The sequence below is a fragment of the Malurus melanocephalus genome, unplaced genomic scaffold (genome assembly GCF_030028575.1).
Source record: "Malurus melanocephalus ecotype Western Australia unplaced genomic scaffold, MMel_1.1 scaffold_169, whole genome shotgun sequence".
In the NCBI taxonomy this organism is placed as follows: domain Eukaryota; kingdom Metazoa; phylum Chordata; class Aves; order Passeriformes; family Maluridae; genus Malurus; species Malurus melanocephalus.
Window position 1 is genome coordinate 1,189,982 of NW_026623401.1, and position 16,911 is coordinate 1,206,892.

A 16,911-nucleotide genomic window follows, 5' to 3' on the forward strand; every position below is an offset into this window, starting at 1 on the left:
GATTCTAATGATATTAAAAAGCTATCTAATATGTAACATATKAATATTTTTCAGGGAACGTATGTTGGCGAGAATTAATTGGTGTGTCAGTTGAAAGCATCAGTCTTGTTTCTCAGTTATTCACATTGCTCTTTTTTAAACTAGATTTGAAATCTTTGCTTATACTGGTGATGAATGTGAACTATTATGACAACAGGTGAGCTGCACATAGCCTGCAACAGGAAAAGATAGATCAGTTATGAGCAGTTTCTCGAATGGAAAGCAGGATTTCAGTGTAATGCTTTAGTCAGGTGATTCCTCCTTAGGCCATGGGAGGATCTGCCCATTCCAGCTATTCCCTGTGCCCAATTATTTACACCTTCACTGATCTTCTGAAGTTAATGTGTGCTCATATATGATTTTTCTGACAATTGTTTTATGAAATGAGCTATTACAAACCTGTTTCTGCTGGTTCTTCTGTGACTGCCTCTTTGCACATTCTATTTATAGGTTTAATATGCAGATATCCCGAAGAAGATTATGAATCATTCCCATTACCAGAATCTGTGCCTCTTTTTTGTCTCCCTATGGGTGCAACGATTGAATGTTGGCCATCTAACAGTAAATACCCTCTCCCGGTTTTTTCTACATTTGTAYTAACTGGAGCTTCTGCGGAAAAGGTATTTTGAAACCTTAAAAAAAAAGTTATTAATGTAATTGAAAAAAATTGATKGTTTATCTGTTCAATATGATGATAATGAATGTATTCGTAGATAAGCTTAAATCTGTTCACTTGGGCTTGATTCCAAGGCTGTTTGAAGAGTGACTTGCAGTTGTTTCAGTGTTGATCATAAACCTGCGCTCCTTTGCTTTCCAGCCATGTTAGCCTGTGAAACTGGAGAGCTATAAAATTGGACTGCATATACATGCAAGTCATGTTATTTTTATTGCAAGCGTGGAAACGACCTTGCAYGTACATACTTGTTCTAAAAAATAAATTGGATGTCGGGGGATATGGCTTYGAGTTGTGTATAAGGGATTCCTAAAATAGCTTTAAAGGCAATTGGAGGAACAGTTGACTGTAGTTGTACTCTTTATAATCACTATTTTTCTCTCAAATAAATAGTTTTGTAAATTAGTCTTTCTCATATGACATAAAGTGTTGTAAATTAATAACAGACAGTCTGGAAGACAGTCTGGATTTTTACAGCCATAAGAATATTCCAGAATGGATTGCTTCAAAAGATGATGCATTAATGTATCTTTTTGAACAGTAACACAGACTTGGTTTTCTGTGTGTTTTGGGTATCTTACATTGCTTTGAAGATCTAAGAATTATTGACTTCAAATCCTTGATGTGTTTGCAGGTATATGGTGCTGCTATTCAATTTTATGAACTGTATCCTGAAGAGAACCTCACAGAGAAACAGAAATCTCAGCTGGGATTAGCAGCTGCTGTYGAGGGAAAAGACACGTGCAGAACAGTGCAGACAAATAAATGTATCTGTCTGCTCTCTCACTGGCCTTTCTTTGATGCTTTCAAGAAGTTTCTTACCTTTCTGTATCGTTACTCCATTTCTGGGCCACATGTCCTTCCCATAGAGAAGTAAGTAATTTCCAAAATTCATTACAGTAATTTCAGTTATRAGAGCTTTYTTTTTTTTTAARTTCTAAATTTCCTGTAATATCCTTTTTACATTAGTCATTAAACATTAAATAWAATGGTTGCACTTTTCTCCTCTGATAAATATATCTTTACCTACTTCCTGAAAAAGTCTAGATTATTATTTGTGATTTAAGTGCCTGCAAAGGTCTCTGAAAGCTATTTTAATTAGCTTTGCACCCTTTAGCCATAGTGATTAGGAGGAGCAAGATATAAATCCTTTCTTAATCTTGCACACATCAAGTTAGGAGAATTAAATGTGTAGATTTGCATTTTTTCAAATGCCTATTTGTAGTGTAATGAGAGATGATAAAGCAGATCAAATATTTTGCACTAGTTATCTTCTATTTGTGATAAATAAACCTAATTTCTTTCTCACATAAAGGATTTCACATTATAAAAGGCAGAGGRAATCCTTACACCAAGAAATGGTTGATACCTGTAATTGATATGTAACACTATGTGACATTTCTAGGATAGTGTAATGTTTTAATGCATCAAATTTCAAATACACAATTYGCTTTTCTATTTTACTACACATCTGTCTTTTTTTCTGCTTCAGCCTAAATACTTTTAGGAGACTTCAACGTTGTGGATTAAGTATTTATTATTGCTTATCCCCTTCATTGTTCCACCTCCCATCACTCTACTTGTTTGAAAATTCTGATAGTGTAAACTTCCGATGATGAAAACATATTTTGTTTTTAAATTTTGTTTTAAGTGGAGGGTTTGGTGTTTTGAGTTTTGAGAATGAATAAATAAATATGCAAAATGTTTTATCAATTTGGATTTTATGGATTTATTCTTATTTCTCTGATTTGTAAACTGGTCAGTTTACTGCAGATAATTTAAATACAGGATTTTAATGTAGTATCTAGCCTACTTCTTTTGGCTATGTTAATGATGATGGTTGTGCCATACATGTATTTAAATATTTTCAGTCAGCCCAGCTGCTACAAGCAGCAGCTTTCCCTTGTGTGTGACATATTCCATATTTTGGCCTCCATCTTCRTACACTGGTAATGAAGAAAAACCCAAATCAGTGCTTATTTGTGGGTTTGTCTGCATTTCTTCAAAATGTAGTTACCTGTGGCATGTTATTGGTAACATTTGTAAAAATCYTAGTGAAGTATATGCTGTAGGAGTTTAAGATGGAATACCTGTTTCTCGTGAGTTTTTGCTGATCCCATGTAGCTTCTTTTAATGTAAAAAGTGTCTGTTATGTAGAACTACACATCTAGAACTTGTGTAAGTTTAATCTGAGAACTTGGTCAAATTCTAAAAACRTTCTTCTGTATTTGTAGTATGTGGAAAACCTTTAATGCCTTTTTCATCAGCAATTTTATATAGCATTTTATATTTAAAAGTGAAGAAAATAGATGAGCTTAATGATTCTCCTTGATACTCAGCCATGAATATTTTTTTTGCAAATAACCAGTTCTAGTCTCTAAGGTTTARTGCTATTTCAAACTCTCTCAGAAGCARGGTTTTCAAGTGGGACTGTGATAYTCAAACATCARTACATCTACTTTAAAAATGAAAAGAAAGTCCTTGTAATTTTTCAATATCACAAACTAAGTTTGTATTCTGAAAGAGAATCTGCCCTCCCATTTTCTTGTCACCAGYAGAAAAATAGGTTTTCCTGGTCAGAATTTCCCAACAGGGTTTAGGTGGTGGGGTTTTTACTGTTTTCTAAATAAATGTGCCTTTTTAATGTAATAGTTTCTCATACTGTCAAAAATTTTGTCTTGAGGTAAAGTAGTTTAAGCTTAATTTCTACTAAATCAGTATTTTTCTTTTCCTCTAGACACATTTCCCATTTCATGCATAAAGTACCTTTTCCATCTCCTCAGAGGCCAAGAATTCTAGTTCAGGTAAGTGTAATTTTCTTTAATAACTGTGTCTAAGGTGAAGATAAAACAASTTAGTAAATGGAAAATGTAATTTTTGTGCTCAAATTATTTCTGTAYAGGATTTCTTTTTTCTAAATCCATATACTTAATGTGTAAATATTCTGTTTCCAGTTTAGTTAATGACTTTAGTGAGTTAGTACAAGAAGTTATTTAGTGAGCTTAGAACTGATTTTTTTCAGAATCTATGGAAATTAGTGAAAAACTACTCCAAGTCAACCTCTGATCTGACTTGTGCAATAGCTTTTGAACTGTTTTCTTCTTGCTGCTGTATGAAGGCAGAGTGTAAARTAAATAAATAAAACTAAAACCAGATGTGAAGTGTATATTCATGATTGCCCATCTTCCCAAAGAGCTTTGTGCTCTCCACTCCCTGATGGACAGCTCTCAGTGAGAACTGCAAGAGCCACACACATTAAAGCCATTATATCAAACATGACCCTTGCTCTGTCCTGCCTGCAGGACTGTGTGGGTGTGAAATAATTACATGGATTTCTACCAGTTATTTRAAATTTCAGCCATGTTACTGTTGGTAGGAGAGAAAAAATCCTGGTCTCGAGGACTTCTGAAGTGTTACTGAATCTTTTTATTTCCCCCTAAAGAGGCAAAATAGGTAGAGACRTGTTAAAATTTTTATTGCAGAGAAAAGAGAGTTGTGTTGCAGTCAGTATTCTACCAGTCCTGGTTTTGATTAAATAGTTACAGAATGATGCTATTCTGGATTATTACTTGTGTAACATAAAATAAGGAGAGCCCTGTGCAGTTCTGAGTCTTAATTGTGCAGCCCATATGGGGGTGAAATCTCAGAGCAAATACGACCCTCAGGTATGTCTTTATAGCATATACTGAATATTGAAGATCCTATTTAGTGTGTAAGTGATATTTATTACTCCAAAGGGGTTGGAGAACAGTTATTCTGAAACTATATCTGGCATTTCTCTTATGATTTTAAAGTTCAGTTCAAAATCCAGCATTTTTACTTTAGGTTGCTTTAGGTTTCTTGTATTCGTATTCGGTAAAATATTAGTGCTAGAAAACACTAAACACATATTTATAGAGATTGTCATTGAGTTCARAGAAAAGCATTTTAATGTTTTAAGTTTGAACGTTTAGGGAATTTTGCCTAAGTATGCATCAGTTTATATCSTGGAACAAAGTCTGAAGACCTAGATATAAGTGATGTGAAAATTATTTGTGTTATACCTTGTTTCCAAAATGTTTTGTGCATTAGATTAGTTCAACCTGAGGAGCTGATAGTACAGATGGAGAGAACACTGCTTTTTGCAGTAGGCAGTGGTAATTGAGGTCTGTGAATAAATTRTTCCTTCCAGCTGCTTCCAGGAACTTAAGTTGTGTTACAAACTGCACTGAATAAAATCACAGGTGATTGTACCTAAGACTTTTCCTCAAAACTAGCATGGGAAATGCCTGTATTGAAAATTTCAAGCTTTTAGGATTCCAGTCCTCTCTGAAGCCTGTTAATGGAAAATGTGGTAGTCTTTTGCTAAACAATTAAACTTCCAAGTTTCAAGGAAATGATAGCCATTAGTAAAACACTCTGGAATGTTCCCRTTTGCCAGCTTCCAGCTGCCAGTGTTGATAGGTTCCTTCCAACCTGAAATCTGCTGGAYTCTGTTGTGTGTCCTACATCCCCTCATTGCATAGATGTTGCTGTTCTAATGTATCACAACCTGCAAACTTCCAGAGCAGCAAAGTAATGTTTGTCCCTCTGGGGAAGGGGGGGTAATAAGTGCCCCTTCTGCCTGAGGGAGATGTGYCCGTTGAAAAGATGCTTAATTGTGTTCGTGTGCTTTTGCTGAAACACAGAAGTCAGAGGACATCAGGCTGATGCTTCCTTTCAGAGGGTAGTTTATGAAGGTTTGCCTCAGGCTGAGAAAATGAGTCCTCTGAATTCTTCCACTGAACAAGCTAATGGTGCTKGTGGTCCCAAGGTGACTTAGTTGACAAATCCAGCATGTGGTGTGGCCGTCTTCATTTGTCAGGGAAGTGGGATGTGAAATGTGCAGGGAAACAGCATTGCAGAGGCTCCTTAATTCCCTGTGTTTGGTGGGTCTCCAGGCACAGCMTTAGGTGATTTAGTGCTTCTAAGTCATCAGTCTTGTCTTCCGGCTTCTATTACCTGGTCACCTGCAGTGGGTCTAAGGTGAAACACACTCAAACCTGAAATGTTTCTAAAAATGGTCTGAACCTGCAGCTTAGTTGTACAAGTTGCTGACTTGCTGAATTACTACTGCTTTTATAAACAGAAAATGCAGGCAGGATTAAGCCAGCTGGTATCTTGTTACCCTGAATTTACTATGGCTGGAAACATCAGCTGAGCTTCAATAAACTGATTGTGTATTGCTATTCTTGTACTTATGTGAGTCTTCCTATTCATGCTGAATAGTGAATGTTTGCTCGATGCCATGTCACCATAAGAAATAAATGTGATTTAATAGGATCTTTGCCTTGCATCTTCAACTAATGCAAATTTTAAAGATTCTATCAGAGCTGAGCAGTTTCTACCAGCCAAGAGCCTAATTCTCAGGTCTTCTGAAGAAAATATGGCTTTACATTATGACCTGCRTTCTCTCCCTTTCATGAATTTTTATCTCTCTYYTTWCYSSWWWWWSSRGWAARRATTCYCCCAGCTCCTGAAAGCTGTGTATGAACGATGGATCCTCACGGCCCTTAAAGTACAGAAGGCTTCATTTTTCAGCGGTTAATATATTCAGATTTTTGCAGCATTAGCTAGTTTAAAGTCCTCTTTATGAATATGCAATATATTCAGTTTTGGTCAAGAGAGGAAGATTGTGCTTTGCCCAGTTTTTACTAAAAGATCCTGATGCATATCATTGCACAGTACTTCTTACAGTGCGATACAACTGGGGTATACAAGATTCAGCTTCATTTAAATTATTTTTGAGTGTTTTTTGTTGTAGYTGTGTAGTTWCTAATRAATATTTCCRAAGTTCAGAATAAAAACAATGTATTTYAAAATCTTTTCCCAGCTCTCTCCACATGATAACCTGATCCTTAGCCAGCCTGTGTCATCACCCCTTCCACTGAGGCAAGTAGCAGGATCTTGTTCATTGTGAGATGKATTCTGATTTATATTGTGGAAAAGATTTGGTATTTTGAGTTGCAGTTGTGTAACTAACTTACCTTGTCTGGTGCCTTTGGAAGCTGGTGTATCTGAAGCTTATTCATGTAATTAGACCTGCACCCAGACAAGGCCACGTACTTAATTAGACATATATTTGGGGGGCTTTTAAATAATTTTAGTGGCTCTTGAGGGAGAATACAGATTATTAGATCCCCTTTCTAGGAGTTGATACCTGRGCTCCCAAAATAGTGCAGTTTTTTGTTTTGGAAGGGAATTGAAGGGATTCTGTGGCTATTCTAACTTCCAGGTCTTGGTGTGGGGCACTGATTARAGAAAGATATGTTGTCCCCCTGTAAATTGCTTCTCAAAAAGAAAAACACTCATGCATGTGTCCTGAAAATAGACTGAGTCAAGTCTCAAGGAATCATGGTTACTCTTGGGAAGTAACCATTCCTCACTGGGTAGTGAAATGTACCAAGTGTTCTACCAAGTAATCTTCTCTAAAATAAAGATTTGCAGATTTCCATTTATTTTATTATTGAACATTTCTTTTTTTATTGGCCCTTGTAACTCACCAGTGTGTTTATGTCTTGTAACAGTGGTGGCAAGTTTTCTACACTACTTCAGAATTTAGGACCTGAAAATGCAGTAACTCTGCTGGTGTTTGCTGTGACAGAACATAAAATCCTCATCCACTCACTGCGACCTTCTGTCCTCACGAGTGTGACAGAGGCATTGGTCTCTGTAAGTACCAGCATTTAGTTATACACTGTAAAAGGAATAAAAGAATGCCTCTTAGATAAAATCTAAAATTAGTAGTAGTGTTATTAGGCTTAAAGATTACTTAAAAATAAGAATTAAAATAAAGATCACTAGAGAAAAGAATTACTGTTGCTAATGATGTCCTGTGAAGACCAAATAGTGACTGGTTTTGATTCTTAGTCTGTAAATGTTGTAAATGTTTGATCATCACAGTGCACTTAATAGGAGTTCCTGATTTTCCCAACTAGCACTTTATCTATTCCTGTGGAATTTTAAATGCATAATTTTCCCTGCCTGTCATCACTAAGCACTGTTTGCTGTCTCTGCTCTGTGCAATCTGTTATACTAAAGAGCTTTTTCCTACAAATTGAATTTTGAGAAATTAGTGCCATTTTTAATTAATAATCTACATCCAGATTCTCAGTAATAAGTGCCATAATAAATACTTTTTAAGTTAGTGAAGTGTGGTTTATACTTGCATAGTCTGAATTTCACGTGTTTAACCTGTGTTTCCATCTCTGCATGTTTTCCAAGATGATATTTCCCTTCCACTGGCCTTGCCCATATATTCCTCTCTGTCCCTTGGCGCTGGCAGATGTCTTGAGTGCCCCGTGCCCATTCATAGTGGGAATTGATTCCAGATACTTTGATCTCTATGATCCCCCACCTGATGTCAGCTGTGTTGACCTGGATACCAACACAATTTCTCAGTAAGCATTTATCGACGGTTTTTCTTCTCTGTTAATTTTTTTTTCTTTCTSTTTTCAAAAGCAAAAATTGACCTTTTGGCAAAACTTGGAGAGGTTTTTCTTTTACTATCTTTTCCTTCTGTCCATGCCAGTTGAAGTAATTAGAGCTCAGAACATGGCATGAGTGTTGGTTGCTGATGCAATGACAGGTGCTTAATACCATTAATCCATCTCTGGTGAGTTGTGAGTGGATTGATTTCAGTKCTGAAGAATGCAGCAGTGTCATCATCATCCTGAAAAATGGGGCATTGGTTGGATGGCTCTGATCAGATCTTCACACAGTAAATCAAATTTGRCTTTTTTAGTTGGTTTACAGTCCTTCTCATTGCAGTTTTAATGGAGAGAAATCTCTTTCTCTGGTGGGAGAGAACATCATGTGAACACACTCCAGTGTGTGCTTACACTTTTTTTTCTTCCTTTCCAGAACTGGAGACAAGAAAGCTATTGCATGGAAGATCTTACCAAAGAAACCTTGTAAAAATCTGATGAACACTTTAAATACWTTGTATCAGCAGCTGGCAGAATGTGAGTGGGAAAGTACCTAGTAAAATTCACATTGGGAATAGTGTGCCACAGAAACAGATAAATGTGGCTAATTAATATGTTCCAAAGTTACTAAACATTTATTTTTACAGAATGGGAAAATCTGCTCTAAGTCCAGAGATTAGAAATTTTGTGGGGACTTTTGGGATAGATATACTTACATAAAGCAATACTTAATAATCTTTCCCTATTAATGTTAGCCTCATACAAAAAAAGAAAAAAACAGAGTTTCTATGAGAAGGGAATAGTAAAATAAAACAGAGAGTAAGCCAGGACCTGATACAGACCTTTTTTTTTTCATCTTCAAAGTCTGCTCAAGGTTTGCTGATGTCTTTGCAATTGAAATTGAAATAACTTTGACACTTAAGCTAATAGTACTTCACCTAAAAACATTGGGTGTTTAAATGTAAGGCAGAGTTACTGGACATCTCTAAGTAAAAATTAGTTGTTGATAGAATCCTCAAATATTGCAGAGCAAGGTACATTTGAACCTTGATGAGAGAAGCAGAAAAATGGATAGGGGTGATTTTAGTGAAATTAATGATAAAAAAAAAAAAAAGCTTTTATTTTAAAGGCTGTTTACACATTCCTGGCTATTGAGGTCACTRGAATTTGTGTCCTGAATAGAATGTATGGAAACAGAAACTTATTAGGATGTGCTGCACAAAGAAGTGTATAGCTGAGGGGTGATAAAAATTATCTGATGGTTCAGAATTTCGATATCTTTTACTGCAAGGGCTTTTTTAGAAAAAAAATCTAAGCCTTATGTTCTGTATGTAAAAATAGAGTRGTAGTGATCTTAAAGCTTATTACAGAGTAGGTTGCTTAAAAGAGATATCGAGTTAAGGTTGGCTATAATTATATTATGTGGAAAGACAGTGAAAAAACCATCCTTTCACTTTCCTGAGACATTATTAGAATGTTATCAAACTCTATGTAGCAGTGAAGTCTTAGCTGAAGTTCTGATGGCTTTAAAATGTTGATACAAGTACCTAATTAAAGAATACAGGTTTTTCTAGATCTTAAAAAGAAGCCAGCTTTTTCTCTGTAAAACCCAACACACAGCAAAATGCTGCTAATGGCTCCACTTTCCCTCTAAGTGGTGTTTTTCTGTGTATGTGGGTATTTAATGTGCATTGTCTGCTTTTTTTGGGATCACTTGGAAATGAARGGCACAATCAAAAAAATACATCCCATCCCTGTGTTTGTCCTGAAAATATGCTTCTTTAATCAGCTCTYGTCTAGATTTTCACATGGTTTTGCAAACAGCTTTCTTTGAGGGCTTTTTAAAGCTCTGTCCACCCTGGTTCTCTCTGTTGCTGTAGTAACTCATGTGCYGACAAGGCCAGTGCATCTTGCTTTTGGTGTTATCCACAAATACGTGAAGTACAGAAGGTCAGGCTGAATCCATTGTCACAGGTTGTGATTGAATTTGTGTATGTTTTAATCTATCCCAGATGTAATGGAGTTCAGTAATCATTGCATCTGGTAAAATAAAGAGATATTGCAGAGAAAAGAAGTGAAACATTATAATGTTGTTTTGTTCATAGTGCAACAGAGACCGAGAGAAGATGCATTAATGGAACTGGCAATGAATGACTATGATTTTAATTCTGGGAAGAAATTGCATCTCTTAGATTTGGAGATCCAGGAAGCATTTCTCTGTTTCATGGCTTCAATCCTAAAAGGTTACAGGTCTTACCTCAGGCCAATTACAGAGGCACCCTCTGAAACAGCCACAGATGCAAGTTCTCTCTTTGAACTACAAGGTAAGAAGTTATGGGCTTGTTTTGTGTGTAATAATTTTTTTTCCTCTCTTATCTAAAGAATAAAAACATTTGCATGTTAGTGTTGTAAATGATGGTGGAAGCRTAAGTGCAGACAAAATTGCCCAGTAGTGGCAAAGATTGCAGGCAGCTTTTTGCATGTTAGTGGAACCTACACTGAGTTCTGGTGAGGATTTTTCCATTCCAGGCATTCTGACAATGCTGCTGATTGCACTTTGCAGGGTTCCTCAAAAGCAGAGATCGTTCCCATCAGAAGTTCTACACCCTGATGACCAAAACCCAGATGTTCATTCGCTTCATTGAAGAATGTTCTTTTGTCAGTGACAARGATGCCAGCCTTGCCTTCTTTGATGACTGTGTGGATAAAGTAAGCAAGTCTTGGTGTGCATACAGTGTTTAACTTCTGCTGTTGTCTACTTTATCTGATAAAGTACAACCAGAATRTATTTGAAGCGCAGGTTTGTTTTTTCTTTTACTTTCCTGTTTTCTCATCATTGTCACCTTCCRTTTTCCTTTTTTTGCTGGCCTTGTTCCATTTTTTGCTTCAAATTTTTGAATGCAAATATAATACTATGAGAGCAAATTAGACATGCTAATTTTCATATGTATGTGAACTTCTGAAATACTGGCCCATTGKAAGAAGTGCAGGAATGAGGACTGAAATGGAACCCAGCATCTTATATCCTTACTTTTATGAATATTATAAGAAATTCCTCACCTAACTGTCAACTTACTGGCTACCTGTGCCACTCTGTTCTGGGACACTGCTGTTTAAGCAGTGTGCAGTTGTCTGRGATTTCCTGGAAAGTAGGTCACCTGCTTGTTTGTTCCATGGGAATTAGTGTTGAAGACTGCTAACTGCTATTTACAATCCCAATTTATGGCTATTTTTTGCATGGAAGTGCACAAGAACTAAAAGGAGTTGTTTTGAAAAGAAGTAAAGTTTCAGAGAAATATAAAAGCATAATGGAATGATATTTAATGCTCTTTATAGATGCATCTTTTGTTAGTCTCAATATTTTATTAGTAGCACTTTTCAAAACTCTGTTTCCCAGTTCCTATAGTATGACTTGCAGGTATGCATGTGTTGTAAATTGAATTAATTACAATCATTTCTGTAAATACTGAGTCAATTATCCTATAGCTCTGTTGAAAACCCTTGAACTAGTAGTGCTTGTTTTGCAATGTGCCAGTTTGTGCATGAAACAGGAGATCTCCTAGACAGAAATAGACCCCAGTGACTGAACTGTTGAACAGCACTTGGCTTCCATTGTGCTGCAGTTCTCTGGCTAATGTTAAATAGGATATTTATTCAGAATGCAATGGCTGTCTAAGTGTCAAATTCTRTCTGTTGCATTTCATTTTATTGAATGGTTTATGAGTGGGCTGAAGTTGATGCCCTCAGCTGGAGTTAGTATCTTGTCTGGGAACTCAAACATTTCTTTCAAGTAATTCATGCTTAGGTTGCTAATGTCACTGTGAGACTGCACATAATCTGTGGAGCTGTTGGAGCTTTCACCTTTTGGAAAAGGTTAAGTAGCCATTTATACAGCTGAAACAGAGACTTGTCTGTTCTAGTGCCAGGTATTTTGCTGCTTGATGTCCTAGACAGCTTCTTCCCACTCTTAAAAAATTCTCATGACAGTGCTGCGAGAATAAATTTTCCCAAATGCACTTACACTTCTCCAAGTTCATTCCTGGCAATGAGGATCTCATTCAGGTTTAATAATGGCACTGCTGCTTTTCTGCCAGGGATAATTGTGGGGAAACTGAGGCACTGGCATTGCTATGATTTTAGAATTTGCTGTGACTTTAGAATTCCTTGTGAAACTGGAATTTTCATGAGGAATTAACATGAAGGAGCAGGTTCCTGTGTAGGATTTCTTTGAACAATGTTATATTTGCCTCATCTTTTCCTTCTCCTCCCTGACTTCTCCTTATTTTTGATGCTGTTCTTACCAGTAGCACATGCAGTCWAAATATTGAAGTATATCAAGGACTGCTGTACCAACTAGAGTTTYAGCCAGGATCAGATATAAAAATTGAGTTGTTCCAATAAAGCAAACACTTACATTTTAATCTTCTGTTAGGTGAACCAGTACCTGACAGGATATGYATGAAAAAGTGATGTCATGAGTTGAAAAGTGATATGGTGCTTTCTTACGGGCAGTTATAGACTACTGGCTTGAGACAAACTTTATGTACTGTGAAATTAGTTATCTATAAAATATCAACTAAGCTCTGCCCTGAATAATTTGTARAAATAGTTTAAGCTGGAGAGTAATTTCTTCTACGTTATTTGGTCATAGACAGCAGCAGTATATTGTAATTGATTGCCCATTTTGTCAACTGAAAGATACAGTGTAATTGTCTCACAAGTTTTCATTTTTCCAGGAATTCAAAAATTACCTCAATTTGACACACATTTAAGCTACTGGCTTCATTGTATTTCACTGGTAAAACTTGTAGCTGTGGGGTTTTTACATCCCTAGAAGTATTTAAATTGCAAGTAAGGTTTCGTTTACTGCTGCTTCTCAGGAGCCATATGTTCTTGCTACTTGGCTGGTTCAATTTGCTAATGCTTTCCATCTGTCTCATGCAGCAAAATGTGTAATTAAGGACACCTCTTTGTATGTTTATCAAACTTTAAATATTCAAGAATTTTACTGAAACTGCTTGGTATATTTGCACCTCTCTGGAGGGAAAGAGWTGTGGAATGTGCTTCTTTTTATACATTAACTCTCTGTTGGCAAACTCTTAAGGCATAAAAACATGCGTTTTTGGGTTCCACAGGTTGCTTATTCATTTCTTTGAAGTATTCTACCATTTGGCTGTCATTTGGTTGCCATTTAAACTATTTCAGTAATTTAAATTAGAAAAACAAAGCTRTGCCTATCCTCCTTTAACTTCAGGAAGGTCACACGTTTATATTCCATTCTCTTAGAGTGCATGTGCATTTCTGCAGTCTCTGCARACTATCAAGACATTAAGTGCTGTGTAAGGGGCTGCAATTGCTGGATGGTGCTGGTAGCACCTTCTGTATGCCTCAGACAATCTGATAAAGCTTAGTGTTGTTTTCAGTGGTTAAAAGAGTGAGGGAATAACTCTTTCTTTGTATTTAAAAGTAAATTTCAAGTTACTGCTGCAGTTGAAAATATAGTTCTAGAAATGGTTGTGTTCAGATTGATTAATTTCTTTGAACTACTTAGAATATTTACCTGAAAACAGACAAATCAGACTATACCGTGAAATTATTGAGTTAGGGTAAAGTTTACAAAACCAATGCAACACTTACTGATCATTGTAACTTTGCATGGTGTTCTTGCTTTTAAGATGCTGTTCTTTGATGCTGATATCTTCTTTGTCCTGTGATCATGCATCTGTTAAAGGCAGAAAATGCCATGCCCCTGGTAACTACATTTTCTCTTCCTTCTCCAGGTAGATATGGATAAAACTGGGGAAACACGACTTATAGAGCTGGATGAGTCCTACAAGAGTGAGCACACAGTTTTCATAACACCACCTGAGATCCCTCATCTGCCAAATGGGGAAGAGCACCCTCTACAATACAGGTAGCCTAAGGACATAGCAGGATGCCAACCAAAATCCTAAGAGCTGCCCATCTAGAGTTTARTTTCTAGGTTCTTGTGAGAGTGAGGAAGAATAGATTTCCTGTCCCTGTATGTTGCTCAAGTGTGCTAGCTCTTTCAGAGCTTTAATTTTTTGTGTGTACACATAGAAGCAATAATACTTAGTAAAGCTGGCAGTAATCACATTACATTGTGCTGGCTGTTGACACATTTTAAGCCTAAAGTTGAAATTAATGGACCTAGTCTGTTGTCCTGCTGCTATWACTGATAATGATACAAACTGCAGATACTCTTTGGGAAGAGAGAGAACATGTCAAAGAATCACTGAAAACTAGTGTTACTAATTTAGTAATTATGTCAGATGAGTTTGTTTTTTTCATTTATTCTGAGAAATATTTTTACGTCTAATCTGATTTAATCTTTTAGATTGATATTGTTCCTGATTGATTTTCATAAACCTCAGTCATGTGATGCTCGCTGGGGACTAAGCCACACAGATTATTTTCTTTTATTAACTAGAATCAATATTAATGCATTTTACACATTAATTACAGAAAATGCTATGACAGCAAATACATTTATCAGTTTAAGTTGCTTACACTGAGTAACAGGTTWAGAGACTATTTGTGCAGGCATATGAAACCATGCTGAGGGATTAGTGAACCACTTTGTCAGTGGTAGTCACTTGTCTTTAAAGGTTTACTTTTGTATTTATTTCCTGGGAAGCTTCTGATGCAAGTGTGTAGTTGATTTCCTTTGCTGTTATGTGATGTGTTTACTTTGGAGCTGACTACCAGAATTGACACATTTCTCTTACAGCTATAATGGATTTCCAGTATTAAAACTAGAATTGTTTGAACGACCTGAAGGATTTCTCACAGCACCAAATAACAAACTGTCTTCAAAAGCCAGTAGCCCMAACAGCCCATCACCAATGTTCAGAAGAACTAAACAGGTACTTGCAGGTATTCTTGGAGTGTGAGGTGCTTTGGAAGGGGACAGCTCGAGTTTGGCTCTGAAGCCTGACTGGCAGTGGCTGCAGCCTGRTGTTCTTCAGTTCTTCACTGCTCTGGTGACTGTAGGGTCATTGTGCTAATTGCTCTTTGGATCTGCTTCTTGCCTGCACCATATCCCACAAGGGCCCCTGTACAGATTGTTCATTGGCTGCGCTGTCCCTTCCCCTTTCTTCACACTCTTCTTGAATTTTCCATAGCCCCTTCTTGACTGCTTTTCACTGCTTGGGGCTTTAAGAGGAACTCTAATTTTTACAGTAATAGACAAATTTTTTTTTAAAATCTAAACTTTTAACACTGGAATATTGCGCAGTGAGTGTTTTGGTATCACTCTCTCTCCTTTTGTATTCCTTCCCACTTTATTATATTGTTAATATTACTGTTGCAGTTTTCCTAGATAGAATGATGTATGTTCCATTTTTAATATGTAGCTTTATATGACATAGATGTAAACATACAAATAATCTGTGTTTCTTTCCAGGAAATTAAATCTGCCCACAAAATTGCAAAGAAGTACTCCTCCATCCCCCAGATGTGGTCCAGGTGTTTGCTCCGTCACTGCTACGGGCTGTGGTTCATCTGCCTTCCTGCCTATGTGAAAGTCTGTCACTCCAAAGTCAGAGCTCTGAGAACTGCCTATGATGTGCTACAGAAAATGCACACCAAAAAAATCGATCCACCTGATGAGGTAAAATAACCCCCAATTGCAGAAGGAGCCTGTGGGTTTGAGGATGGAGCAGGTGTTTGGAGTCCAGGGTTCACTGCTGTGTGTGTTTGCAGGTGTGCTACAGAGTCCTCATGCAGCTGTGTGGGCAGTATGGGCAGCCTGTGCTGGCAGTCAGGGTGCTCTTTGAAATGCAGAAGGCTGGCATTGACCCTAATGCCATCACCTATGGCTACTACAACAAGGTGAGTATGTTTTAATGAGCATGAGGGGGAACAAAAATGCATTTTTGTCCAGCAAAATAGAAGGGAGAGAAATAACAGAGCAGTTCAGGTGTGATTCTGTCGTTTCTAGTGAGTGGAAGAAAAACAAGACAGAATCATTTGATGGGGTTTGTTTTTGTAGATTTGGAAATTGGTGTATTATTGCCAACGTAACTCAGTTGGAAACTTCAGTTAATGTTTTCATCTTCACTTCCTGAAGATGACTACTTGATTTTGTTATTTCCAAAATAGGCTGTTTTGGAAAGCACCTGGCCTTCAAGCAATCGAGGTGGCTATTTCCTCTGGATGAAAATAAGAAATGTTGTTTTAGGAATAGCACAGTTTAAAAAAGCGTTGAAAAAGCTACCAGCAAGCACTGCACATACATCTGCTCCCGGTAGAGTACTCAYATATTTCTATTTTTTTATTTTCATGCTGATGAGAAAATTACTTCAAAAATCTTCCTTTTATGGGTTTGCTAAAACTGGTTTTGGGGAAAAAGCAATAGTTGCTRCATAATTTTTAAAAAACAATCTCTTCTTGCCTTTGAAATTCAATCCATAATCTGAATGTCTGCTATTCAGTTATTGTATCAGCTATTCACGAGACAAATGGAGACAAAATATGAACCTGAAATTTGTAGTTTACCAATAATCAGTCTTGTAACTGGTAGAAACTTCTGCCCAGCCTTSCCTTTTTTATTTTTCCCTTTTTTTGATGTTAACTAAGAGGCAGCTAGAACTAGTCCTTGAGTTTGCAGTACTGATTGCAGGTTTTCATACCAACTGCAATGATCATGTTTGTTTTTATCTAGAATATAAGTAAAATACATGAGGCTGTAAATTTTGGTGTTTCTTTTCTTTCAARTAAAGACTTACATAA

The 16,911-nt window shown here is 36.7% G+C and overlaps 1 protein-coding gene across 4 annotated transcripts in view; it reads left to right on the top strand.

Annotated features, from left to right (window-relative positions):
- The window catches only part of DENND4A (DENN domain containing 4A), a 49,590-nt gene that overhangs the window by 16,603 nt on the left and 16,076 nt on the right, over nt 1–16,911 (top strand). For all 4 annotated transcript variants that reach the window (XM_057372309.1, XM_057372308.1, XM_057372311.1 and 1 more), the window contains 14 exons: nt 490–659; nt 1,347–1,585; nt 3,450–3,516; nt 6,564–6,622; nt 7,258–7,402; nt 7,955–8,130; nt 8,594–8,694; nt 10,263–10,481; nt 10,721–10,866; nt 13,938–14,071; nt 14,909–15,044; nt 15,584–15,790; nt 15,883–16,011; nt 16,282–16,426. In XM_057372309.1, the coding sequence (XP_057228292.1) occupies nt 490–659; nt 1,347–1,585; nt 3,450–3,516; nt 6,564–6,622; nt 7,258–7,402; nt 7,955–8,130; nt 8,594–8,694; nt 10,263–10,481; nt 10,721–10,866; nt 13,938–14,071; nt 14,909–15,044; nt 15,584–15,790; nt 15,883–16,011; nt 16,282–16,426 (2,073 nt within the window). The remainder of the gene's footprint in view (nt 1–489; nt 660–1,346; nt 1,586–3,449; nt 3,517–6,563; nt 6,623–7,257; nt 7,403–7,954; nt 8,131–8,593; nt 8,695–10,262; nt 10,482–10,720; nt 10,867–13,937; nt 14,072–14,908; nt 15,045–15,583; nt 15,791–15,882; nt 16,012–16,281; nt 16,427–16,911) is intronic.